The sequence below is a fragment of the Panulirus ornatus genome, chromosome 29, assembly GCF_036320965.1.
Source record: "Panulirus ornatus isolate Po-2019 chromosome 29, ASM3632096v1, whole genome shotgun sequence".
Classification (NCBI taxonomy): Eukaryota; Metazoa; Arthropoda; class Malacostraca; order Decapoda; family Palinuridae; genus Panulirus; species Panulirus ornatus.
This window is the reverse complement of record NC_092252.1, coordinates 23,847,521-23,874,161: the sequence shown is the minus strand read 5'-3', so window position 1 is coordinate 23,874,161 and position 26,641 is coordinate 23,847,521. Positions and strand designations below refer to the sequence as shown.

At 41.9% G+C, this 26,641-nt stretch overlaps 1 protein-coding gene across 14 annotated transcripts in view; it reads right to left on the bottom strand.

The window, feature by feature from the left end:
• The window catches only part of LOC139758191 (SWI/SNF-related matrix-associated actin-dependent regulator of chromatin subfamily E member 1-like), a 924,800-nt gene that overhangs the window by 569,499 nt on the left and 328,660 nt on the right, over positions 1–26,641 (bottom strand). For 10 of the 14 annotated variants that reach the window (XM_071679412.1, XM_071679409.1, XM_071679411.1 and 7 more), the window contains exon 4: positions 6,576–6,728. In XM_071679412.1, coding sequence (XP_071535513.1) covers positions 6,576–6,728 — 153 coding nt within the window. The remainder of the gene's footprint in view (positions 1–6,575; positions 6,729–26,641) is intronic. The other 4 variants (XM_071679420.1, XM_071679413.1, XM_071679423.1 and 1 more) reach the window with 1 other exon arrangement.

Sequence of the window (26,641 nt, the reverse complement as noted above, 5' to 3'; positions counted from 1 at the left end):
CTTAGCCTCCACAAGATAATGATCAGACATCCCTCCAGTTGCACCTCTCAGCACATTAACATCCAAAAGTCTCTCTTTCGCACGCCTGTCAATTAACACGTAATATATATATATATATATATATATATATATATATATATATATATATATATATATATATATATCTTTCTTCTTCCACACACTTTACCAAACTCAGTCACCAGCTTCTGCAGTTTCACACATGAATCAGCCACCAGCGCTGTGTCATGAACCTTTGCCCATTCCCCACCCTGTGACTCACTTCCACTTCCATGGTTTCATCTGCTGCTAAATCCACTCCCAGATATCTAAAACACTTCACTCCCCTCCAGTTTTTCTCCATTCAAACTTACTTCCCAACTGACTTGTCCCTTAACCCTACTGAAGCTAATAACCATGCTCTTGTTCACATTTACTCTCAGCTTTCTTCTTTCACACACTTTACCAAACTCAGTCAACAGCTTTTGCAGTTTCTCACCTGAATCAGCCACCAGCGCTGTATCATCAGCGAACAACTGACTCACTTCCCAAGCCATCTCATCAACAACTGACTGCATACTTGCCCCACTCTCCAAATTCTTGCATTCAACTCACTAACAGCCCCATCCATAAGCAAATCAAACAACCATGGAGACATCATGCACCCCTGCTGCAAACCAAAGTCATTGGGAATCAATCACTTTCCTCTCTTCCTACTCGTACACATGCCTTACATCCTCGATAAAAACTTTTCACTGCTTCTAGCAGCTTGCCTCCCACAACATAAACTCTTAATACCTTCCGCATAGCATCTCTATCAACTCTATCATATGCCTTCTCCAGATCCATAAAAGCTACATACAAATCCATTTATTTTTCTAAGTATCTCTCACATACATTCTTTAAAGCAAACACCTGATCCACATATCCTCTACCATTTCTGAAATAACACTGCTCTTCCACAATCTAATGTTCTGTACATGCCTTCACCCTCTCAATCACTACCCTCCCATACAATTTCCCAGGAATACTCAACAAACTTCTATCTCTGTAAGTTGAACACTCACCTTTATCCCCTTTGCCTTTGTACATTGGGACTATGCATGCATTCCTCCAATCCTCAGGCACTTCACCATGAACCATACATACATTGAATATCCTTAGCAACCAGTCAACACCACAGTCACCCCCCTTTTTTAATAAATTCCACTGCAATACTATCCTAATATGCCGCCTTGCCAGCTTTCATCTTCCACAAAGCTTTCACTACCTCTTCCCTGTTTACCAGACCATTCTCCCTGACCCTCTCACTTCGCACACCACCTCGAACAAAACACCCTATATCTGCCACTCTATCATCAAACATATTCAACAAACCTTCAAAATACTCACTCAATCTCCTCACTTCACCACCACTTGTTATTACCTCCCCATTAGCCCCCCCTTCACTGACGTTCTAATTTGTTCTCTTGTCTTAGGCACTTTACTTACCTCCTTTCAAAGTATCTTTTTTATTCTCCCTAAAATCTAACTATACTCTCTCACCCCAACTCTCATTTGCCCTCTTTTTTCCCTCTTTCACTTTTCTCTTTACCTCCTGCCTCTTTCTTTTATACACCTCCCAGTCATTTGCACTATTTTTCTGCAAAATTTGTTCAAATGCCTCTCTCTCTTCTCTTTCACTAAAAATATTACTTCCTCATCCCACTACTCACCACCCTTTCTAATCTGCCCGCCTCCCACCTTTCTCATGCCACAGGCATCTTTTGTACAAGCCATCACTGCTTCCCTAAATACATTCCATTCTTCCCCCACTCCCCTTATGTCCTTTGCTCTGACCTTTTTCCATTCTGCACTCAATCTCTCCTGGTACTTCCTCACACAAGTCTCCTTTCCAAGCTCACTTACTCTCACCACTCTCTTCACCCCCAACATTCTCTCTTTCTTTCTGCAAAGCCTCTACAAATCTTCACCTTCGCCTCAACAAGATAATGATTAGACATCCCTCCAGTTGCTCCTCTCAGCACATTAACATCCAAAAGTCTCTCATTCACATGCCTATCAATTAACATGTAATCCAATAATGCTCTCTGGCCATCTCTCCTACTTACATATGTATACTTATGTGTATCACTCTTTTTAAACCATGTATTCCTAATCACCAGTCCTTTTTCAGCACAGAAATCTACAAGCTCTTCACCATTTCCATTTACAACACTAAACACTCCATGTACACCAATTATTCCCTAAATTGCCACATTAGTCACCTTTGCATTCAAATCACTCATCACTATAACCCAGTCTCGTGCATCAAAGCTGCGAACACACTCACTCAGGTGCTCCCAAAACACTTGCCTCTCATGATCTTTCTTCTCATGACCAGGTGCATAGGCACCAATAATAACCCATCTCTCTCCATCCACTTTCAGTTTTACCCATATCAATCTAGAATTTACTTTCTTACATTCTATCACATATTCCCATACTTGTATATGTAAGGTGAGTGGTAAGTGAATCAGTTGCAATTTGCTGATGACATAGTGCTGGTGGAAAATTCAAGCATGAAAGTAAAGTTCATTTCTAAGTTTGGAGAGGGTGTTAATAGAGAAAGTTAAGAATATAGAAGATTAAAGGCATGATTATTCTGTTTAGGTGTAGAAAGAGACAGGTTACTTGGACTGCGAATTTGAATGGATAGGACTTGGAAGAAGTGAAATGTTCAGGAGAGCTGGGAGTCGAAATGGCTGACAATGGAACCATGGGAACTGAAGTGAGCCATAAGGTAGGTGAGGGGGGGGGTGAAGGTCCTAACCATGTTGAGGAATATGTGGAAAGAGAGGTCACTATTTGTGAGGGCTAAGATGGATATGTTTGAAAGTATACTAGTCCCAATGGTGTTGTATGAAAAGGTTTAGATATATGGAGATGATGAGTCAGGAAAGAATGATAAAGTGGGTATAATGTACATGTCAGAAGTTGGGAGGACAATGAAAAGAGGGGACTGAACTAGAGGAAGAAGGATGCACTGAAAGAGGTTTACAGGGGTGAGGGCCTGAAGAGGCTAGAAGTTTTGAGGCATGCAAGGAATAAGGTTAACTGAAGTGATATGATACAAAGAGGGCAACACACTGTCAATGAAATGAACTAGGGCACATGAAGCAGTTGGGGAACCATGGAAAAGTCTGTGGGGCCTCATTGTGCTTTATACATACTAGAGAGTGAATGCAAGTAAATGAGGCCATTCTTCTATTCCTGACACTGCCATGCTAACACAGGAAACAGCAAGAAGTATGGAAAAATGAAGAAAACAAATCTGTCCTACTGTCATAGAGAACCAAAATGCATATTCTATGTCAGGCTCGTTTCATAGTTCTACATAAAACAAATCAATTTTAGACTAATTTTCATAAATAACAAGAATCAAGTGATATCTTATATATTGCAATAAAAAGATCTTTACACTCCTCTTAAAATAAAATATCTTTTACATGTTGAAGGCTCCAGTCACAGACAAAAGTCCACATCAAGACTGGGCCTTAACTGAAATATATAGATAATTATGAAATGGAAAAAGAAAAGAAAAGGGAAAGTATCTATGAATTTTGGAGGAAGTGAAAAACTTGCCTTTTGATATGTGCCAGGTCATAGTTAATGAGAAAGACATTAGAAGGTAGAGAGTTCCAAAGCTTCAACATGTAGGGAAAGAAGAAGTCATCAAAACAGCCCATCCTTGAGTTGCTACTGGCCAAACAGTAATCATGTGATGCAGCAGCTTGCCTAGTATTGCACAGTCTAGCTAGTGGTGTGGGCACACAAGGGGCCAGTTCTCAGGAGCAAAAACCAAAGTAATACCTATAAAAGAGGGAAAGTGAACCAACATTGCAGCATACGGCAAGGAACAGTTTATAAGTCAGATTGCTTTTGACTCAACTCTGTCAATGTAAGAACAGTACTTCATACAAGGATGAATCAATCCCTTGTATTAACAGAGTGACTGTTCAGAATCAAAGAAGCTTTGACATGTAAACAGGACATTCAATTTCTTAGAGGCAGATTTTGCTATTCCCATAATGTGGGGTTTCCAAGAAAGAGTGGATGTTACAGTAATACCAAGTGTGTCCATTGAGTCAAGAGGTAGAATTACATAACCATCAAAGGAGAGACAAGAGTTACGAGGAGTTTTCAATAGAAAGATGGGTAGAAATTGGGTCTTGGAGGCATTAAACTTAAAAAGATTTTGCCTACCTTACCAAGCTATCCTGTCCATGGCTGAGTTTTCTGAGGAAGCTGTGTCAAGATGAGATGCAGATTGAGTGAGAGAAGAAGGCACAGTAATGAAGGACGTGGATGAATGCAGCATCGAGCCCTCAGTGTACGAGTGCACTGGATTATTTGTGCATGAGAGGGAATTGTTGAAAAAAAAAAGGAAGAAAAGCGAGGGTGATAGCACAGAACCTTCAGGGACTCTGTTGTTGATGGAGAAAAGGAGGAAGGCTGATCCATCAACAACTACAGAGACAGAATGGCCAGAGAGGAAGCTAAATATGAGGGAGCAAAGAGAGGGAGGGAAGCCAAACGAGGAAGGTTAGAGATGAGACCTGATGCCACACCCTGTCAAAAGCTTTAGATAAATCAACAGTAACTGCACACGACTCCCCAAAATCTTTCAGGGATGATGACTAGACATTAGTAAGATAGGAAAAAAATATCACCACTGTATCTCGCCTTATGGAAACTACAATAGTGATCAGAGAGAAGATTGTGATTTTCGAGCTGTTTAAGGATATGGGAGTTGCGGAGGGATTCAAAGACTTTGGAAATGGTAGATGTCAAATCAACAGGACAATAGACAGGGAGGTCAGAAAGTTCACCCTTCTTAGGGATGGGATGCATCAGCTTATGCTTCGAAGGGGAAGGAAAAGATTTGGTTTTTCAATAGAAAGGGAACAGACGAGCAAGCACAGGTGCAAGTTCTGAGGTACACTTTTTCAGTACATGGGATGGATGCCATCATGACCATAAGCCTTGCTGGTGTCCAAAGAAAGAAGTGCTTTTTGGACAGTCTGAAAAGAGATTATGGGAGGAGGCATAGGAATAGCAAGAGGAGCATCAGGGGTGAACGAATGTTAGAGTCATCCAAGGTGGAGTTAGAGGAGAAACGTGAACCAAAGAAAGTTGCTTGGTCTATGGGAGAGACAGCTATAGTACCATTAGAATGGGAAAGTGAAGGAAAGGTAGAGCCATAGAAGTTGCTAGAGATGCCCTTAGCTAAAGACCAGAAAGACCTATCAGTGGATGATGAGGAGAGATTATCGCACTTCCTTTGAATACATGAATACTTCGCCTCATGGATAACATGCTTGCAACAATTACAGGCAGTGATAAGAGATAAATGGAAGCCAGAGGAAGGAGAGGTTTTCCAAGCCTGATATGCTTGATTGCGTGCCTGAATGGCCTCAGAACAGGAACAATTGAATAACGTCTGCTATGCATTTGGCAGAGACAGAAGAATCACCACAAGAGAGAGTAATTTAACCGAGGAAAGTCAGAAAAGAGGTAACATAAGTTGTTCTAGTTAGCTTTGTTGACGTGCCAATATCTATGACCAGAAGGGGCTGCTGGAGGAGGAGGTGCCATTAGAATAGATACACTTATGAGAGCATGATCAGATGAACAAGTTGGCAGTGAGAATGTGTATTCACACAGAAGGATGAACTAGAGATGAAAAACAAATCCAGAATATTAGGAGAGTGGTCACAGCAGTCAGGAATATGGGTAGGGTGGGAGATAATTTGCTCTAAATCACTGAAAATGGAGAACATGAGGGCTTCAATCCCTCCATCATCTGTATGGGAAAAATTCAACCATTCCTTTTGGTGAATAATCAAATACCCAAGGTAGAGAATCTCAGCTTACAGGTGAGAGGATGTCAAAGTTTCATAGCAGGTTTAGATAGTCAAAAAAGGCTATAAAATTTGTAGAATTAGGAGAGCAATAGGCAAACCAGAGGAAAAATGTGGTAGTAGGCAGACAGACATTAAGCCAGATAACATTAAAGTTTAGGGACTCAAAATCCTTGAGGTGTGTAACAGGTGTGTTGATGTTGGAATAACTGGACTCGTGAGTGGAGGTTATAGTTAGATATGAAAAAGGGGCCAGTGAGAACATCACTAGACAACTGTGTCTCAGAGAGAAGAAAGATAGTGGGAGAGGTGCTAGACAGATGGTGTTCAAATGAGGAGAGGTTACCAGAGAGACTGCGAATGTTGTTGATATGCTGAACAGGGAAAAAAGGAAGGTCTAACACAAGGAAAGGTCATGGGAGGGGCCGGTACTACTACTGCCAGAGCCCTCCCTCTCTTCAACAGCAGAGTCAGGCAGAAACCTGGAGATTCTTAGCACCCTATGATGCCAGGGACTTTGTCATGATGATGAGTCTTTCTTTTTCTTAAACTATATCAAAAAATCATCAATACATTTTACCACTCGCTGATATAGGTAATTATTAGGAATCAAATCCATGTTGTGTCATTAAAGGATACTACTAAACCATGAATAACTTGGGTCATCTTACTTACCCCTCCTTTCCCAGTGCCCATCTTCTGTGGGTTGAAGGCTGGGTTGCCATGAACTGGTGTTGAGAATGGGCTGGGAACATTGGCCTCCCCCACCCCCTTTGCGGAGGATGAGGGAGTGTTTGGAGTGCGAGCCAGCCGGTCTGCAGGATATCCAATGGGGGAATCAAAATGGCACGACAGTTTATAAGAAAAATCAATGACAAAAACATGTTACAAGAGCATATCACCAAAGCTATAAAAATGTATACCATAAATTGTGGCCTAGAAGTCAACTTCTGATGCTTAATTTTTTGTTTCCACAACTAGGTAGCAGCTCACTGGAAATATATAAAATGGTAAACATAATAATAAGGTTGTTCCAACTTCATCAGACGATGTAAAAATCACTTGTTCCTAGGTTGTACCTTGAATTCTTAATGCTTACAAATAAATACAATATTACTATGGTGCCTTCCTGTAACATCTGTTGCTATTGCAATCTAATTAGCTGAATTAATGGATAAACACCATAAGTCTCATTAACAGCATTCGGAAACACCAACTGCTCATATGATGCCTCAATACTGGCTTGTTCAGATTAAGGGAGTTGACTCATAAAGTAGATTACATGCCTAAATCAGAATTTTCAGCTGAAAAGCTGAGGTTGACCAATATGCCAGGTTTAACTTAAAGGTTGCAATTTATGGTTGTTATACCAAACATGTCATGTACTTAATACTGTATCCAAGTTCTAAACAACTTTCAAATACACAAACTAGGTTAAAGTTTCTGCAAAGATCATACAGTGATACATAAAATGATCTGTACTTAGCTGTAGCCACCTGACCAACAATAGTTTTACTGGCCTATACAAAAAAAAATCTATTTGCAGGAAAGTAAATGAAAGAGATGTATTTCTTTTCCATATCATACATCAGTACACTGAAGCATTTCCTTTGTGCATATTCAAGAAAAGTTCATTACCTATACACAAACATTATCAGAAAAGCATACGTCATTAAGTTCACTAGATCATCCCAAAACTGTCATAGGTAAGTTATGCAACAAAACTGGGAAAATTACAAGAGCAAACAAAATAACATCACTCTGGGTAGGAAGTGTCGCATAATACATTAAGTTTACAATTCTTCAAAAACAGGTGTATATACAGAATAATGAAGGAACAACAAGGGTGATGACAGAAGCAACAAGAAACTCCATCCTAAGACATGATAAAGTACCAATTACCGTATTTCAATCAGAGGGAAGCAGACTGAGAACTTAGATTCCTGCAAAGATATTGAGTCGTGGATGCACAAATTCTTTGAAGGTATAAAGAACTTCCTGCATTAACACATACAGCAGAGCATACATTTAGTAGGCGAGATGACATGTCATCTATACTTGACCCTATCTTTACAAAGTACAGCATGGAAATAAAGTATGAGGTATGATGTTTCAATTGGAAAGAGCAATCATGTGGTGCTTGTTTATGAATATGTGGAGGTGGAGGATGCAAGAAAAGGATCTGAGTGGGCACAAGAACCAAAGGGGAAGAATACTCATGTCAGCTACATGGAACAGATCAAGTCTATGAGAGTACTGCTGAATGGAAGAGAGAATTCTGTGCTGCAGAAGGTCCTTTGAAATCTACATTCAAGGAGTCAGAACATTTCTATTGATGGCCAACATGGAGAGAGGATCAAAATGGGGAGAGATATGGTTCACTGACATACATCATGATGACATACATTATGAAGCATGAAAGCTTAGGAATGAACTATGAAGGAGATATAAAAGGCACTCCAGCCAGCCAGCATTTTCATGATAGAGCAGAGCAAGGACTGAGTATTGCAAAGTAAGGAGAGAGAGGAAGAGATTTTGAAAAAAAGCTTTGTAAAAAAAGCAAAAGACAACCCAAAAGATTTCCATGAGTCCCTGAAAGAAAAATTCTCAGTCAAGGGTCATCTAATCAGTCTCATGGACTCAGTCAAGGGTCATCTAATCAGTCTCATGGAGTACATCGAAAAATTCTTGAGTATGATGGGAAAATACGTGAGTGGAACAGATATGTTATGGAATGAAAGAGATATTGAGTGCTTGGGGCAGAAGAGAGGAAGGTGTGCACTGAATAGTATGAACTACAGCGATGCAGTATACAGGGGTTGATGTGCTGCCTCTGGACTGAACCAGGGTATATAAAGCAGTCATGGGAAACCACATATAGGTCTGTGGGGCCTGATTATTGATAGCGTACTGTGCATTATACATTTTATAAATAAGATTTGCAGAAGTTTTTAGAAAAGAAGAATGTTGGGGTGAAGAGAGAGGTGAGAGTAAGTGAGCTTAGGAAGGAGACTTGTGTGATGAAGTACCAGGAGATACTGAGTGCAGAATAGAATAAAGTGAGAGCAAAGGACGTAAGGGGAGTGGGGGAGGGAATGGGATGTATTTAGGAAAGCAGTAACGGCTTGCACAAAAGATGCCTGTGGCATGAAAAGCGTGGGAGTTGGTCAGATTAGAAAGGGTAGTGAGTGGTGGGATGAAGAAGTAAGATTATTAATGAAAGAGAAGAGAGAGGCATTTGGACGATTTTTGCAGGGAAATGGTGCAAATGACTGGGAGATGTATATAAAAAAAAAAAAAGAGGCAGGAGGTCAAGAGAAAGGAGCAAGAGGTGAAAAAGAGGGCAAATGAGATTATCATTAAATTGTTGCAAGAATAAAAAGATGTTTTGGAAGAAGGTAAATAAAGAGCATAAGACAAGAGGACAAAGGGGGCTAATGACAAGGTAATAACAAGTAGTGGTAATGTGATACGGAGACGGAATGAGTATTTTGAAGGTGTGTTGAATGTGTTAGATTATAGAGTGGCAGATATAGGGTGTTTTAGTCGAGATGGTGTGACAACAGAGAGGGTCAGGGAGAATGATTTGGTAAACACAGAAGAGGTAGCGAAAGCTTTGTGGAAGATGAAAGCCGGCAAGAAGGCAGGTTTGGATGGTATTGCTGTGAAATTTATCAAAAAAGGGGGTGACTGTGTTGTTGACTGGTTGGTGAGGATATTCAGTGTATGTATGGCTTATGGTGAAGTGACTGAGGATTGGCAGAGTGCATTCATAGTGCCATTGTACAGAGGCAAAGGGGATTGAGTGTTCAAATTACAGGGGTATAAGTTTGTTGAGTATTCCTGGGAAATTATATGGGAGGGTATTGATTGAAAGGGTGAAGGCATGTACAGAGCATCAGACTGGGGAAGAGCAGTGTGGTTTCAGAAGTGGTAGATGTGTGGATCAGGTGTCTGCTTTGAAGAATGTATGTGAGAAATACTTAAGAGAAACAAATGGATTTGTATGTAGCATTTATGGATCTGGAGAAGGCATATGATAGAATTGATAGAGATGCTCTATGAAAGGTATTAAGAGTACATGGTGTATGAGGCAAGTTGCTAGAAGCAGTGAAAAGTTTTTATCGAAGATGTAAGGCAAGTGTAAGAGTAGGAGGAGAGGAAAATCAGTGGTTCTCGGTCAATGTTGGTTTGTGGCAAGGGAATGTGATGTCTCCAAGGTTGTTTAATTTGTTTATGGATGGGGTTGTTAGGGAGGTGAATGCAAGACTTTTGGAGATATGGCACTGGTGGTTGATTAGGATGAGAAACTGCAGGAGCTGGTGACTGAGTTTGGTAAAGTGTGTGGAAGAAGAAAGCAAGTAGTAAATGTGAATAAGAGCAAGATTATTACGTACAGTAGGGTTGAGAACAAGTCACTTGGGGGTAAGTTGGAGAAAAACTGAGAAGTGAAGTGTTTTAGATATCTGGGAGTGGATTTGGCAGCGGATAGAACCATGGAAGCATAAGTGAGTCATAGGGTAGGGGAGGGGACGAAACTTCTGGGAGTGTTGAAAAATGTGTGGAAGGCAGGAACATTATCTTGGAAAGCAAAAATGGGATGTTTTGAAGAAATAGTGATTCCAACAATGTTATATGGTTGCGAGGCAAGGGCGATAGATAGGGTCGAGCGGAAGAGGGTGGATGTGCTGGAAATGAGATGTTTGAGGACATGTGGTGTGAGGTGGTTTCATTGAGTAAGTAATGAAAGGGTAAGAGAGATGTGTGGTAATAAAAACAGTGCGGATGAGAGAGCAGATATATATACGTATACATTTCAATGTATATATATATATATATATATATATATATATATATATATATATACATTTCAACGTATACAGGAAGGTATTAAGAATATATGGTGTGGGAGGCAAGTTGTTAGAAGCAGTGAAAAGTTTTTATCGAGGATGTAAGGAATGTATACGTGTAGGAAGAGAGGAAAGTGATTGGTTCTCAGTGAATGTAGGTTTGCGGCAGGGGTGTGTGATGTCTCCATGGTTGTTTAATCTGTTTATGGCTGGGGTTGTTAGGGAGATGAATGCAAGAGTTTTGGAAAGAGGGGCAAGTATGCAGTCTGTTGTGGATGAGAGAGCTTGGGAAGTGAGTCAGTTGTTGTTCACTGATGATACAGCGCTGGTGGCTGATTCATGTGAGAAACTGCAGAAGCTGGTGACTGAGTTTGGTAATGTGTGTGAAAGAAGAAAGTTAAGAGTAAATGTGAATAAGAGCAAGGTTATTAGGTACAGTAGGGTTGAGGGTCAAGTCAATTGGGAGGTAAGTTTGAATGGAGAAAAACTGGAGGAAGTAAAGTGTTTTAGGTATCTGGGAGTGGATCTGGCTGCGGATGGAACCATGGAAGCAGAAGTGAATCATAGGGTGGGGGAGGGGGTGAAAATCCTGGGAGCCTTGAAGAATGTGTGGAAGTCAAGAACATTACCTCGGAAAGCAAAAATGGGTATGTTTGAAGGAATAGTGATTCCGACAATGTTGTATGGTTGCGAGGCGTGGGCCATGGATACAGTTGTGCGCAGGAGGGTGGATGTGCTGGAAATGAGATGTTTGAGGACAATATGTGGTAAGAGGTGGTTTGATTGAGTAAGTAATGTAAGGGTAAGAGAGATGTGTGGAAATAAAAAGAGTGTGGTTGAGAGAGCAGAAGAGGGTGTTTTGAAATGGTTTGGTCACATGGAGAGAATGAGTGAGGAAAGATTGACTAAGAGGATAAATGTGTCAGGGGTGGAGGGAACGAGGAGAAGTGGGAGACCAAATTGGAGGTGGAAAGATGGAGTGAAAAAGATTTCGAGCGATCGGGGCTTGAACAGGCAGGAGGGTGAAAGGCGTGCAAGTAATAGAGTGAACTGGAACGATGTGGTATACCAGGGTCGACATGCTGTCAATGGATTGAACCAGGGCATGTCAAGCGTCTGGGGTAAACCATGAAAAGTTCTTCGGGGCCTGGATGTGGAAAGGGAGCTGTGGTTTCAGTGCATTATTACATGACAGCTAGAGACTAAGTGTGAACGAATGGGGCCTTTGTTGTTGTTTTCATTTCACCCCACACCACATATTGTCCTCAAACATCTTGTTTCCAACCCATCCACCTTCCTCTGCACAACTCTATCTATAGCCCATGCCTTGCAACCATATAACACTGTTGGAACCACTAAACCTTCAAACATCCCCATTTTTGCTTTCCAAGATAATGTTCTCGCCTTCCACACATTTTTCAACGCTCCCAGAACTTTTGCCCCCTCCCCTACCCTGTGACTCACTTCCACTTCCATGGTTCCATCCACTGGCAAATCCACTCCCAGATATCTAAAACATTTCACTTCCTCCAGTTTTTCTCCATTCAAACTTACCTCCCAATTCATTTGTCCCTCAACCCTACTGTACCTAATAACCTTGCTCTCATTCACATTTATTCTCAGCTTTCTTCTTTCACACACTTTACCAAACTCAGTCACCAGTTTCACTAGACCCAAAACATCCAGTTTCCTTTCCTCCAACATACTACCTATCTCTCCTTTCTTTCTCATCTTGGTTACCTCCACACACATTTACACACCCCAATCTGAGCCTTCGAGGAGGATGAGCACTCCCCGCATGACTCCTTCTTCTGTTTCCACTTTTAGAAAGTTAAGATACAAGGAGGGGAGGGTTACATACATTCTTAGATTTCTATATTCTTCTTTCTCTCTTCCAAGCACTCTATGTGGTCAGGATTACAGAATATATATATATATATATATATATATATATATATATATATATATATATATATATATATATATATATATATATATATATGTATATATATATATATATATATATATCTTTTTTTTCTTTTTATCCCTGGGGATAGGGGATTAAGAATACTTCCCACGTATTCCCTGCGTGTCGTATGGGTTTTCAGAAAAGAAGAGTGAATGTTGGGGTGAAGAGGGTGGTGATAGTAAGTGAGCTTGGCAAGGAGACTTGTGTGAGGAAGTACCAGGAGAGACTGAGTACAGGATGGAAAAAGGTGAGAACAATGGAAGTAAGGGGAGTGGGGGAGGAATGGGATGTATTTAGGGAATCAGTGATGGATTGCGCAAAAGATGCTTGTGGCATGAGAAGAGTGGGAGGTGGGTTGATTAGAAAGGGTAGTGAGTGGTGGGATGAAGAAGTAAGATTATTAGTGAAAGAGAAGAGAGAGGCATTTGGACGATTTTTGCAGGGGAAAAAAAAGCAATTGAGTGGAAGATGTATAAAAGAAAGAGACAGGAGGTCAAGAGAAAGGTGCAAGAGGTGAAAAAGAGGGCAAATGAGAGTTGGGGTGAGAGAGTATCATTAAATTTTAGGGAGAATAAAAAGATGTTCTGGAAGGAGGTAAATAAAGTGCGTAAGACAAGGGAGCAAATGGGAACTTCAGTGAAGGGCGCAAATGGGGAGGTGATAACAAGTAGTGGTGATGTGAGAAGGAGATGGAGTGAGTATTTTGAAGGTTTGTTGAATGTGTTTGATGATGGAGTGGCAGATATAGGGTGTTTTGGTCGAGGTGGTGTGCAAAGTGAGAGGGTTAGGGAGGATGATTTGGTAAACAGAGAAGAGGTAGTAAAAGCTTTGCGGAAGATGAAAGCCGGCAAGGCAGTGGGTTTGGATGATATTGCAGTGGAATTTATTAAAAAAGGGGGTGACTCTATCATTGACTGGTTGGTAAGGTTATTTAATGTATGTATGACTCATGGTGAGGTGCCTGAGGATTGGCGGAATGCGTGCATAGTGCCATTGTACAAAGGCAAAGGGGATAAGAGTGAGTGCTCAAATTACAGAGGTATAAGTTTGCTGAGTATTCCTGGTAAATTATATCTGAGGGTATTGATTGAGAGGGTGAAGGCATGTACAGAGCATCAGATTGGGAAAGACAAGTGTGGTTTCAGAAGTGGTAGAGGATGTGTGGATCAGGTGTTTGCTTTGAAGAATGTTGTGAGCAATACTTAGAAAAGCAAATGGATTTGTATGTAGCATTTATGGATCCGGAGAAGGCGTATGATAGAGTTGATAGAGATGCTCTGTGGAAGGTATTAAGAATATATGGTGTGGGAGGCAAGTTGTTAGAAGCAGTGAAAAGTTTTTATCGAGGATGTAAGGCATGTGTACGTGTAGGAAGAGAGGAAAGTGATTGGTTCTCAGTGAATGTAGGTTTGCGGCAGGGGTGTGTGATGTCTCCATGGTTGTTTAATTTGTTTATGGATGGGGTTGTTAGGGAGGTGAATGCAAGAGTTTTGGAAAGAGGGGCAAGTATGAAGTCTGTTGAGGATGAGAGAGCTTGGGAAGTGAGTCAGTTGTTGTTCGCTGATGATACAGCGCTGGTGGCTGATTCATGTGAGAAACTGCAGAAGCTGGTGACTGAGTTTGGTAAAGTGTGTGAAAGAAGAAAGTTAAGAGTAAATGTGAATAAGAGTAAGGTAATTAGGTACAGTAGGGTTGAGGGTCAAGTCAATTGGGAGGTAAGTTTGAATGGAGAAAAACTGGAGGAAGTAAAGTGTTTTAGATATCTGGGAGTGGATCTGGCAGCGGATGGAACCATGGAAGCGGAAGCGGATCATAGGGTGGGGGAGGGGGCGAAAATTCTGGGAGCCTTGAAGAATGTGTGGAAGTCGAGAACATTATCTCGGAAAGCAAAAATGGGTATGTTTGAAGGAATAGTGGTTCCAACAATGTTGTATGGTTGCGAGGCATGGGCTATGGATAGAGTTGTGCGCAGGAGGATGGATGTGCTGGAAATGAGATGTTTGAGGACAATGTGTGGTGTGAGGTGGTTTGATCGAGTAACTAACATAAGGGTAAGAGAGATGTGTGGAAATAAAAAGAGCGTGGTTGAGAGAGCAGAAGAGGGTGTTTTGAAGTGGTTTGGGCACATGGAGAGAATGAGTGAGGAAAGATTGACCAAGAGGATATATGTGTCGGAGGTGGAGGGAACGAGGAGAAGTGGGAGACCAAATTGGAGGTGGAAAGAATGAGTGAAAAAGATTTTGTGTGATTGGGGACTGAACATGCAGGAGGGTGAAAGGAGGGCAAGGAATAGAGTGAATTGGATTGATGTGGTATACCGGGGTTGAAGTGCTGTCAGTGGGTTGAATCAGGGCATGTGAAGCGTCTGGGGTAAACCATGGAAAGCTGTGTAGGTATGTATATTTGCGTGTGTGGACGTTTGTATATACATGTGTATGGGGGTGGGTTGGGCCATTTCTTTCGTCTGTTTCCTTGCACTACCTTGCAAACGCGGGAGACAGCGACAAAGCAAAAAATAAAAAAAAAAAAAATATGGTTAATTTGTTTATGGATGGGGTTGTTAGGGAGGTGAATGCAAGAGTTTTGGAAAGAGGGGCAAGTATGAAGTCTGTTGGGGATGAGAGAGCTTGGGAAGTGAGTCAGTTGTTGTTCGCTGATGATACAGCGCTGGTGGCTGATTCATGTGAGAAACTGCAGAAGCTGGCGACTGAGTTTGGTAAAGTGTGTGAAAGAAGAAAGTTAAGAGTAAATGTGAATAAGAGCAAGGTAATTAGGTACAGTAGGGTTGAGGGTCAAGTCAATTGGGAGGTAAGTTTGAATGGAGAAAAACTGGAGGAAGTAAAGTGTTTTAGATATCTGGGAGTCGATCTGGCAGCAGATGGAACAATGGAAGCGGAAGTGGATCATGGGGTGGGGGAGGGGGCGAAAATCCTGGGAGCCTTGAAGAATGTGTGGAAGTCAAGAACATTATCTCGGAAAGCAAAAATGGGTATGTTTGAAGGAATAGTGGTTCCAACAATGTTGTATGGTTGCGAGGCGTGGGCCATGGATACAGTTGTGCGCAGGAGGATGGATGTGCTGGAAATGAGATGTTTGAGGACAATGTGTGGTGTGAGGTGGTTTGATCGAGTGAGTAACGTAAGGGTAAGAGAGATGTGTGGAAATAAAAAGAGCGTGGTTGAGAGAGCAGAAGAGGGTGTTTTGAAATGGTTTGGGCACATGGAGAGAATGAGTGAGGAAAGATTGACCAAGAGGATATATGTGTCGGAGGTGGAGGGAACAAGGAGAAGTGGGAGACCAAATTGGAGGTGGAAAGATGGAGTGAAAAAGATTTCGTGTGATCGGGGCCTGAACATGCAGGAGGGTGAAAGGAGGGCAAGGAATAGAGTGAATTGGATTGATGTGGTATACTGGGGTTGACGTGCTGTCAGTGGATTGAATCAGGGCATGTGAAGCGTCTGGGGTAAACCATGGAAAGCTGTGTAGGTATGTATATTTGCGTGTGTGGACGTATGTATATACATGTGTATGGGGGTGGGTTGGGCCATTTCTTTCGTCTGTTTCCTTGCACTACCTCGCAAACGCGGGAGACAGCGACAAAGCAAAAAAAAAAAAAAAAAATATGGTTGTTTAATGTGTTTATGGATGGGGTAGTTAGGGAGGTGAATGCAAGAGTTTTGGAAAGAGGGGCAAGTATGAAGTCTGTTGGGAATGAGAGAGCTTGGGAAGTGAGTCAGTTGTTGTTCACTGATGATACAGCGCTGGTGGCTGATTCCTGTGAGAAACTGCAGAAGCTGGTGACTGAGTTTGGTAAAGTTTGTGAAAGAAGAAAGTTAAGAGTAAATGTGAATAAGAGCAAGGTAATTAGGTTCAGGCCCCAATCACTCATACCTCCAATTTGGTTTCCCACTTCTCCTCATTCCCTCCACTTCTTACACATATATTCTCTTGGCCAATGTTTCCTCACTCATTCCCTCCATGTGACCAAACCATTTCAAAACACCCTCTTCTGCTTTCTGGACCACACTCTTTTTATTACCACACATTTCTCTCACCTATTATTACTTACTCGATCGTACCACCCAACACCATATATTGTCCTCAAACATCTCATTTCCAACACATCCACCCTCCTCCGCACAATTCTATCTATAGCCCACGCCTTGCAACCATATAACATTGTTGGAACCACTATTCCTTCAAACATACCCTTTTTTGCTTCCCTACATATATCCCATTCCTCCCCCACTTCCCTTACATCCTTTGTTCTCACCTTTTTCCATTCTGTACTCAGTCCCTCCTGGTACTTCCTCAACCAAGTCTCCTTCCCAAGCTCACTTACTCTCACCACTCTCTTCACCCCAACATTCTCTCTTCTTTTCTGAAAACCTCTACAAATCTTCACCTTCGCCTCCACTAGATAATGATCAGACATCCCTCCAGTTGCACCTCTCAGCACATTAACATCCAAAAGTCTCTCTTTTGTGCACCTATCAATTAACAAGTAATCCAATAATGCTCTCTCGCCATCTCTCCTACTTACATACGTACACTTATTTACATCTCTCTTTTTAAACCAGGTATTCCCAATCACCAGTTTTTTTCAGCACATAAATCTACAAGCTCTTCACCATTTCCATTTACAACACTGAACACCCCATGTACACCAATTACTCACCACATTACTCACCTTTGCATTGAAATCACTCATCACTATAAAGTGGTTTCGTGTATCAAAACTGCTAACACACTCACTCAGATGCTCCCAAAACACTTGCCTCTCATGATCTCTCTTCTCATACCTAAGTGCATATGCACCAATAATCACACATCTCTCTCCCAACTTTCAGTTTTATCCATATCAATCCAGAACTTACTTTCTTACACTCTATTACATACTCACACCACTCCTGTTTCAGTAGTGCTACTCCTTCCCTTGCTCTTGTCCTCTCACTAACCCCTGACTTTCCTCCCAGGACATTCCCAAAACACTCTTCCCCTTTACCCTTGAGCTTCATTTCACTCACAGCCAAAAGATCCAGTTTCGTTTCCTGAAACATACTACCTATCTCTCCTTTTTTCTCATCTTGGTCACATCCACACACATTAAAACACCTCAATCTGAGCCTTCGAGGAGGATGACCACTCCCCGCATGACTCTTTCTTCTGTTTCCCCTTTTAGAAAGTGAAAATTATTCAAGGCGAGGAGGGTTTCCACACCCCCACTCCCGTCCCCTTTAGTCGCCTTCTACGACACGTCAGGAATGCGTGGGAAGTATTCTTTTTCCCCTATCTGCAGGATATATAAATATATCATTTTACTTATTTTGCTTTGGCGCTGTCTCCCACGTTAGTGAGGTAGCGCAAGGAAACAGACGAAAGAATGGCCCAACACACGTACATACACATATATATATATATACATACACGTCCACACACGCAAATATACATACCTATACATCTCAACGTATACATGTATATACACACACAGACATATAGATACATATACACATGTACATAATTCATGGTCTGCCTTTATTCATTCCCATCACCACCCCACCGCACATGAAATAACAATCCCCTCCCCCGCATGTGCGCTAGGAAAAGACAACAAAGACCAAATTTGTTCACACTCAGTCTCTAGCTGTCCTGTAATAATGCACCGAAACCATAGCTCCTTTTCCACATCCAGGCCCCACAGAACTTTCCATGGTTTACCCCAGACGCTTCACATGCCCTGATTCAATCCACTGACAGCACGTCGACCCTGGTATACCACATCATTCCAATTCACTCTATTCCTTGCATGCCTTTCACCCTCCTGCATGTTCAAGCCCCGATCACTCACAATCTTTTTCACTCCATCTTTCCACCTCCAATTTAGTCTCCTACTTCTCCTCGTTCCCTCCACCTCTGACACATATATCCTCTTGGTCATGGTCAATCTTTCCTCACTCACTCTCTCCATGTGACCAAACCATTTCAAAACACCCTCTTCTGCTCTCTAAACCACGCTCTTTTTATTTCCACAGCTCTCTCTTACCCTTACATTACTTACTCGATCAAACCACCTCACACCACATATTGTCCTCAAACATCTAATTTCCGGCACATCCACCCTCCTCCTTACAACTCTATCTATAGCCCATGCCTTGCGACCATATAACATTGTTGGAACCACTATTCCTTCAAACATACCCATTTTTGCTTTCCGAGATAATGTTCTCGACTTCCACAAATTCTTCAACGCTTCCAGAACTTTTGCCCCCTCCCCAACGCTATGATTCACTTCCGCTTCCATGGTTCCATCCGTTGCCATATCTTCTCCCAGATATCTAAAACACTTCACTTCTTCCATGGTTTTCTCCATTCAAACTTACCTCCCAATAGACTTGTCCCTCAACCCTACTGTACCTAATAACCTTGCTCTTATTCACATTTACTCTCAGCTTTCTTCTTTCACACACTTTACCAAACTCAGTCACCAGCTTCTGCAGTTTCTCACATGAATCAGCCACCAGAGCTGTTTAACCAGCGAACAACAACTGACTCACTTCCCAAGCTCTCTCATCCACAACAGACTGCATACTTGCCTCTGTATCAAAACTCTTGCATTCACCTCCCTAACAACCCCATTAATAAATAAATTAAACAACCATGGAGACATCACACACCCCTGTCGCAAACCTACATTCACTGAGAACCAATCACTTTCCTCTCTTCCTACACGTACACATGTCTTACATCCTCGATAAAAACTTTTCACTGCTTCTAACAACTTGCCTCCCACACCATATATTCTTAGTACCTTCCACAGAGCATCTCTATCAACTCTATCATATGCCTTCTCCAGATTCATAAATGCTACATACAAATCCATTTGCTTTTCTAAGTATTTCTCACATACATTCTTCAAAGCAAACACCTGATACACACATCCTCTACCACTTCTGAAACCACACTGCTCTTCCCCAATCTGATGCTCTGTACATGCCTTCACCCTCTCAATCAATACCCTCCCATATAATTTGCCAGGAATACTTATCAAACTTATACCTCTGTAATTTGAACACTCACTTTTATCCCCTTTGCCTTTGTATGATGGCACTATGCAAGAATTCCACCATTCCTCAGGCACCTCAACATGAGTCTTTTTTTTTTTTTTTTTTTTTTTTTTTTTTATACTTTGTCGCTGTCTCCCGCGTTTGCGAGGTAGCGCAAGGAAACAGACGAAAGAAACGGCCCAACCCCCCCCATACACATGCACATACACACGTCCACACACGCAAATATACATACCTACACAGCTTTCCATGGTTTACCCCAGACGCTTCACATGCCTTGATTCAATCCACTGACAGCACGTCAACCCCTGTATACCACATCGCTCCAATTCACTCTATTCCTTGCCCTCCTTTCACCCTCCTGCATGTTCAGGCCCCGATCACACAAAATCTTTTTCACTCCATCTTTCCACCTCCAATTTGGTCTCCCTCTTCTCCTCGTTCCCTCCACCTCCGACACATATATCCTCTTGGTCAATCTTTCCTCACTCATTCTCTCCATGTGCCCAAACCATTTCAAAACACCCTCTTCTGCTCTCTCAACCACGCTCTTTTTATTTCCACACATCTCTCTTACCCTTACGTTACTTACTCGATCAAACCACCTCACACCACACATTGTCCTCAAACATCTCATTTCCAGCACATCCATCCTCCTGCGCACAACTCTATCCATAGCCCACGCCTCGCAACCATACAGCATTGTTGGAACCACTATTCCTTCAAACATACCCATTTTTGCTTTCCGAGATAATGTTCTCGACTTCCACACATTTTTCAAGGCTCCCAAAATTTTCGCCCCCTCCCCCACCCTATGATCCACTTCCGCTTCCATGGTTCCATCCGCTGACAGATCCACTCCCAGATATCTAAAACACTTCACTTCCTCCAGTTTTTCTCCATTCAAACTCACCTCCCAATTGACTTGACCCTTAACCCTACTGTACCTAATAACCTTGCTCTTATTCACATTTACTCTTAACTTTCTTCTTCCACACACTTTACCAAACTCAGTCACCAGCTTCTGCAGTTTCTCACATGAATCAGCCACCAGCGCTGTATCATCAGCGAACAACAACTGACTCACTTCCCAAGCTCTCTCATCCCCCACAGACTTCGTACTTGCCCCTCTTTCCAGGACTCTTGCATTTACCTCCCTAACAACCCCATCCATAAACAAATTAAACAACCATGGAGACATCACACACCCCTGCCGCAAACCTACATTCACTGAGAACCAATCACTTTCCTCTCTTCCTACACGTACACATGCCTTACATCCTCGATAAAAACTTTTCACTGCTTCTAACAACTTGCCTCCCACACCATATATTCTTAATACCTTCCACAGAGCATCTCTATCAACTCTATCATGAGTCATACATATATTAAATAACCTTACCAACCAGTCAACAATACAGTCACCCCATTTTTTAATAAATTCCACTGCAATACCATCTAAACCCGCTGCCTTGCCGGCTCTCATCTTCCGCAAAGCTTTTACTACCTCTTCTCTATTTACGAAATCATTCTCCCTAACCCTCTCACTTTGCACACCACCTCGACCAAAACGCCCTATATCTGCCACTCTATCATCAAATACATTTAGCAAACTTTCAAAATAATCACTCCATCTTCTCACATCACCACTACTTGCTATCACCTCCCTATTAGCCCCTTCAATTAAGTTCCCATTGATTTCCTTGTCTTATGCACTTTATTTGCCTCCTTCCAAAACATCTTTTTATTCTCTCTAAAATCTAATGATACTTTCTCACCTTGACTCTCATTTGCCCTCTTTTTCACCTCTTGCACCTTTCTCTTGACCTCCTACCGCTTTCTTTTATATTTCTCCCAGTCATTTGCATTATTTCCCTGCAAAAATAGTCCAAATGCCTCTCTTTTCTCCTTCACTAACAATTTTACCTATTCATCCCACCACTCACTACTCTTTCTAATCTGCCCACTTCCCACACTATTCATGCCACAAGCATCTTTTGCGCAAGCCATCACTGCTTCCCCAAATACATCCCATTCCTCCTTTTGTCCTTTGTTCTTACCTTTTTCCATTCTGTACTCATTCTCTCCCGGTACTTCCTCACACAAGTCTCCTTCCCAAGCTCACTTACTCTCACCACTCTCTTCACCCCAACATTCTCTCTTCTTTTCTGAAAACCCCTACAAATCTTCACCTTCGCCTCCACAAGATAATGATCAGACATCCCTCCAGTTGCACCTCTCAACACATTAACATCCAAAAGTCTCTCTTTTGTGCGCCTATCAATTAACAAGTAATCCAATAATGCTCTCTGGCCATCTTTCCTACTTACATACGTATACTTATGTATATCTCTCTTTTTAAACCAGGTATTCCCAATCACCAGTCCTTTTTCAGCACATAAATCTACAAGCTCTCCACCATTTCCATTTACAACACTGAACACCCCATGTACACCAATTATTCCCTCAACTGCCACATTACTCACCTTTCCATTCAAATCACCCATCACTATAACCCAGTCTCGTGCACCAAAACTACTAACACACTCACTCAGCTGCTTCCAAAACACTTGCCTCTCACGATCTTTCTTCTCATGCCGGGGTGTATATGCACCAATAATCACACATCTCTCTCCATTAACTTTCAGTTCTACCCATATCAATCTAGAGTTTACTTTCTTACACTCTATTACATACTCCCACCACTCCTGTTTCAGGAGTAGTGCTACTCCTTCCCTTGCTTTTGTCCTCTCACTAACCCCTGACTTTACTCCCAAGACATTCCCAAACCACTCTCCCCCTTTACCCTTGAGCTTCGTTTCACTCTAAGCCAAAACATCCAGGTTTCTTTCGTGAAACATACTACCTATCTCTCCTTTTTTCTCATCTTGGTTACATCCACAGACATTTAGACATCCCAATCTGAGCCTTCGAGGAGGATGAGCACTCTCCGTATGACTCCTTCTTCTGTTTCCCCTTTTAGAAAGTTAAAACACAAGGAGGGTAGGTTTTTACAGCCACCCGCTCCCATCCCCTTTAGTCGCCTTCTACGACATGTAAGGAATGCGTGGGAAGTATTCTTTCTCCACTATCCCCAGGGAGAGTATATATATATGAGAGAGATTGGGAAGTGAGTCAGTTGTTGTTCGCTGATGATACAGCGCTGGTAGCTGATTCATGTGAGAAACTGCAGAAGCCGGTGACTGAGTTTGGTAAAGTGTGTGAAAGAAGAAAGCTGAGAGTAAATGTGAATGAGAGCAAGGTTATTAGGTACAATAAGGTTGAGGGACAAGTCACCTGGGAGGTAAGTCTGAATGGAGAAAAACTGGAGGAAGTGAAGTGCTTTAGATATCTGGGAGTGAATTTGGCAGCGGATGGAAACATGGAAGCGGAAGTGAATCATAGGGTGAGGGTGGGGGCGAAAGTTCTGGGATCATTGAAGAATGTGTGGAAATCGAGAACATTATCTCGGAATGCAAAAATGGCTATGTTTAAAGGAATAGTGGTTCTAACAATGTTATATGGTTGCAAGGCGTGGGTTATGGATAGAGTTGTGCGGAGGAGGGTGGAGGTGCTGGAAATGAGACGTTTGAGGACAATAAGTGGTGTGAGGTGGTTTGATCGAATAAGTAATAATAGGGTAAGAGAGAGTGTGGTAATAAAAAGAGTGTGGGTGAGAGAGTAGAAGAAGGTGTTTTGAAATGGTTTGGTCACATGGAGAGAATCAGTTGAAGTGGCAGACCAAATTGGAGGTGGAAAGATGGAGTTGTAATTTTCATGTGTGGCGGGGTGGTAATGGGAATGAATAAAGGCAGATAGTATGAATTATGTACATGTGTTTATATGAATATGTCTGTGTGTGTATATACATGCATACATTGAGATGTATAGATATGTACATAAATGTGTATGTGGGTGGGTTGGGCCATTCTTTTGTCTGTGTTCTTGCGCTACCTCGCTAACGGGAGAGACAGCAACAAAGCAAAATAAATAAATAAATAAAATATATATATATATATATATATATATATATATATATATATATATATATATATATATATATATATTTTTTTTTTTTTTTTTTTGCTTTGTTGCTGTCTCCCGCGTTTGCGAGGTAGCGCAAGGAAACAGACGAAAGAAATGGCCCAACCCACCCCCATACACATGTATATACATACGTCCACACACGCAAATATACATACCTACACAGCTTTCCACGGTTTACCCCAGACGCTTCACATGACCTGATTCAATCCACTGACAGCACGTCAACCCCGGTATACCACATCGCTCCAATTCACTCTATTCCTTGCCCTCCTTTCACCCTCCTGCATGTTCAGGCCCCGATCACACAAAATCTTTTTCACTCCATCTTTCCACCTCCAATTTGGTCTCCCTCTTCTCCTCGTTCCCTCCACCTCCGACACATATATCCTCTTGGTCAATCTTTCCTCACTCATTCTCTCCATGTGCCCAAACCATTTCAAAACACCCTCTTCTGCTCTCTCAACCACGCTCTTTTTATTTCCACACATCTCTCTTACCCTTACGTTACTTACTCGATCAAACCACCTCACACCACACATTGTCCTCAAACATCTCATTTCCAGCACATCCATCCTCTTGCGCACCACTCTATCCATAGCCCATGCCTCGCAACCAAACAACATTGTTGCAACCACTATTCCTTCAAACATACCAATTTTTGCTTTCCGAGATAATGTTCTCGACTTCCACACATTCTTCTAGGCTCCCAGAATTTTCGCCCCCTCCCCCATCCTATGATCCACTTCCGCTTCCATGGTTCTATCTGCTGCCACATCAACTCCCAGATATCTAAAACACTTTACTTCCTCCAGTTTTTCTCCATTCAAACTCACCTCCCAATTGACTTGGCCCTCAACCCTACTGTACCTAATAACCTTGCTCTTATTCACATTTACTCTTAACTTTCTTCTTTCACACACTTTACCAAACTCAGTCACCAGCTTCTGCAGTTTCTCACATGAATCAGCCACCAGCGCTGTATCATCAGCGAACAACAACTGACTCACTTCCCAAGCTCTCTCATCCCCAACAGACTGCATACTTGCCCCTCTTTCCAAAACTCTTGCATTCACCTCCCTAACAACCCCATCCATAAACAAATTAAACAACCATGGAGACATCACACACCCCTGCCGCAAACCTACATTCACTGAGAACCAATCACTTTCCTCTCTTCCTACATGTACACATGCCTTACATCCTCGATAAAAACTTTTCACTGCTTCTAACAACTTGCCTCCCACACCATATATTCTTAATACCTTCCACAGAGCATCTCTATCAACTCTATCATATGCCTTCTCCAGATCCATAAATGCTACATACAAATCCATTTGCTTTTCTAAGTATTTCTCACATACATTCTTCAAAGCAAACACCTGATCCACACATCCTCTACCACTTCTGAAACCACACTGCTCTTCCCCAATCTGATGCTCTGTACATGCCTTCACCCTCTCAATCAATACCCTCCCATATAATTTACCAGGAATACTCAACAAACTTATACCTCTGTAATTTGAGCACTCACTCTTATCCCCTTTGCCTTTGTACAATGGCACTATGCACGCATTCCGCCAATCCTCAGGCACCTCACCATGAGTCATACATACATTAAATAACCTTACCAACCAGTCAACAATACAGTCACCCCCTTTTTTAATAAATTCCACTGCAATACCATCCAAACCTGCTGCCTTGCCGGCTTTCATCTTCCGCAAAGCTTTTACTACCTCTTCTCTGTTTACCAAATCATTTTCCCTAACCCTCTCACTTTGCACACCACCTCAATCAAAATACCCTATATCTGCCACTCTATCATCAAACACATTCAACAAACCTTCAAAATACTCACTCCATCTCCTTCTCACATAACCACTACTTGTTATCACCTCCCCATTTGCGCCCTTCACTGAAGTTCCATTTGCTCCCTTGTCTTACGCACTTTATTTACCTCCTTCCAGAACATCTTTTTATTCTCCCTAAAATTTAATGATACTCTCTCACCCCAACTCTCATTTGCCCTCTTTTTCACCTCTTGCACCTTCTCTTGACCTCCTGTCTCTTTCTTTTATACATCTCCCACTCAATTGGATTTTTTTCCTGCAAAAATCGTCCAAATGCCTCTCTCTTCTCTTTCACTAATAATCTTACTTCTTCATCCCACCACTCACTACCCTTTCTAATCAACCCACCTCCCATGCTTCTCATGCCACAAGCATCTTTTGCGCAAGCCATCACTGATTCTCTAAATACATCCCATTCCTCCCCCACTCCCCTTACTTCCATTGTTCTCACCTTTTTCCATTCTGTATTCAGTCTCTCCTGGTACTTCCTCACACAAGTCTCCTTCCCAAGCTCACTTACTCTCACCACCCTCTTCACCCCAACATTCACTCTTCTTTTCTGAAAACCCATACAAATCTTCACCTTAGCCTCCACAAGATAATGATCAGAAATCCCTCCAGTTGCACCTCTCAGCACATTAACATCCAAAAGTCTCTCTTTCGCGCGCCTGTCAATTAATACGTAATCGAATAACACTCTCTGGCCATCTCTCCTACTTACATACGTATACATATGTATATCTCGCTTTTTAAACCAGGTATTCCCAATCACCAGTCCTATTTCAGCACATAAATCTACAAGCTCTTCACCATTTCCATTTACACCCCATGTATACCACTTAATCCCTCAACTGCCACATTACTCACCTTTGCATTCAAATCACCCATCACTATAACCCGGTCTCGTGCATCAAAACCACTAACACACTCATTCAGCTGCTCCCAAAACACTTGCCTCTCATGA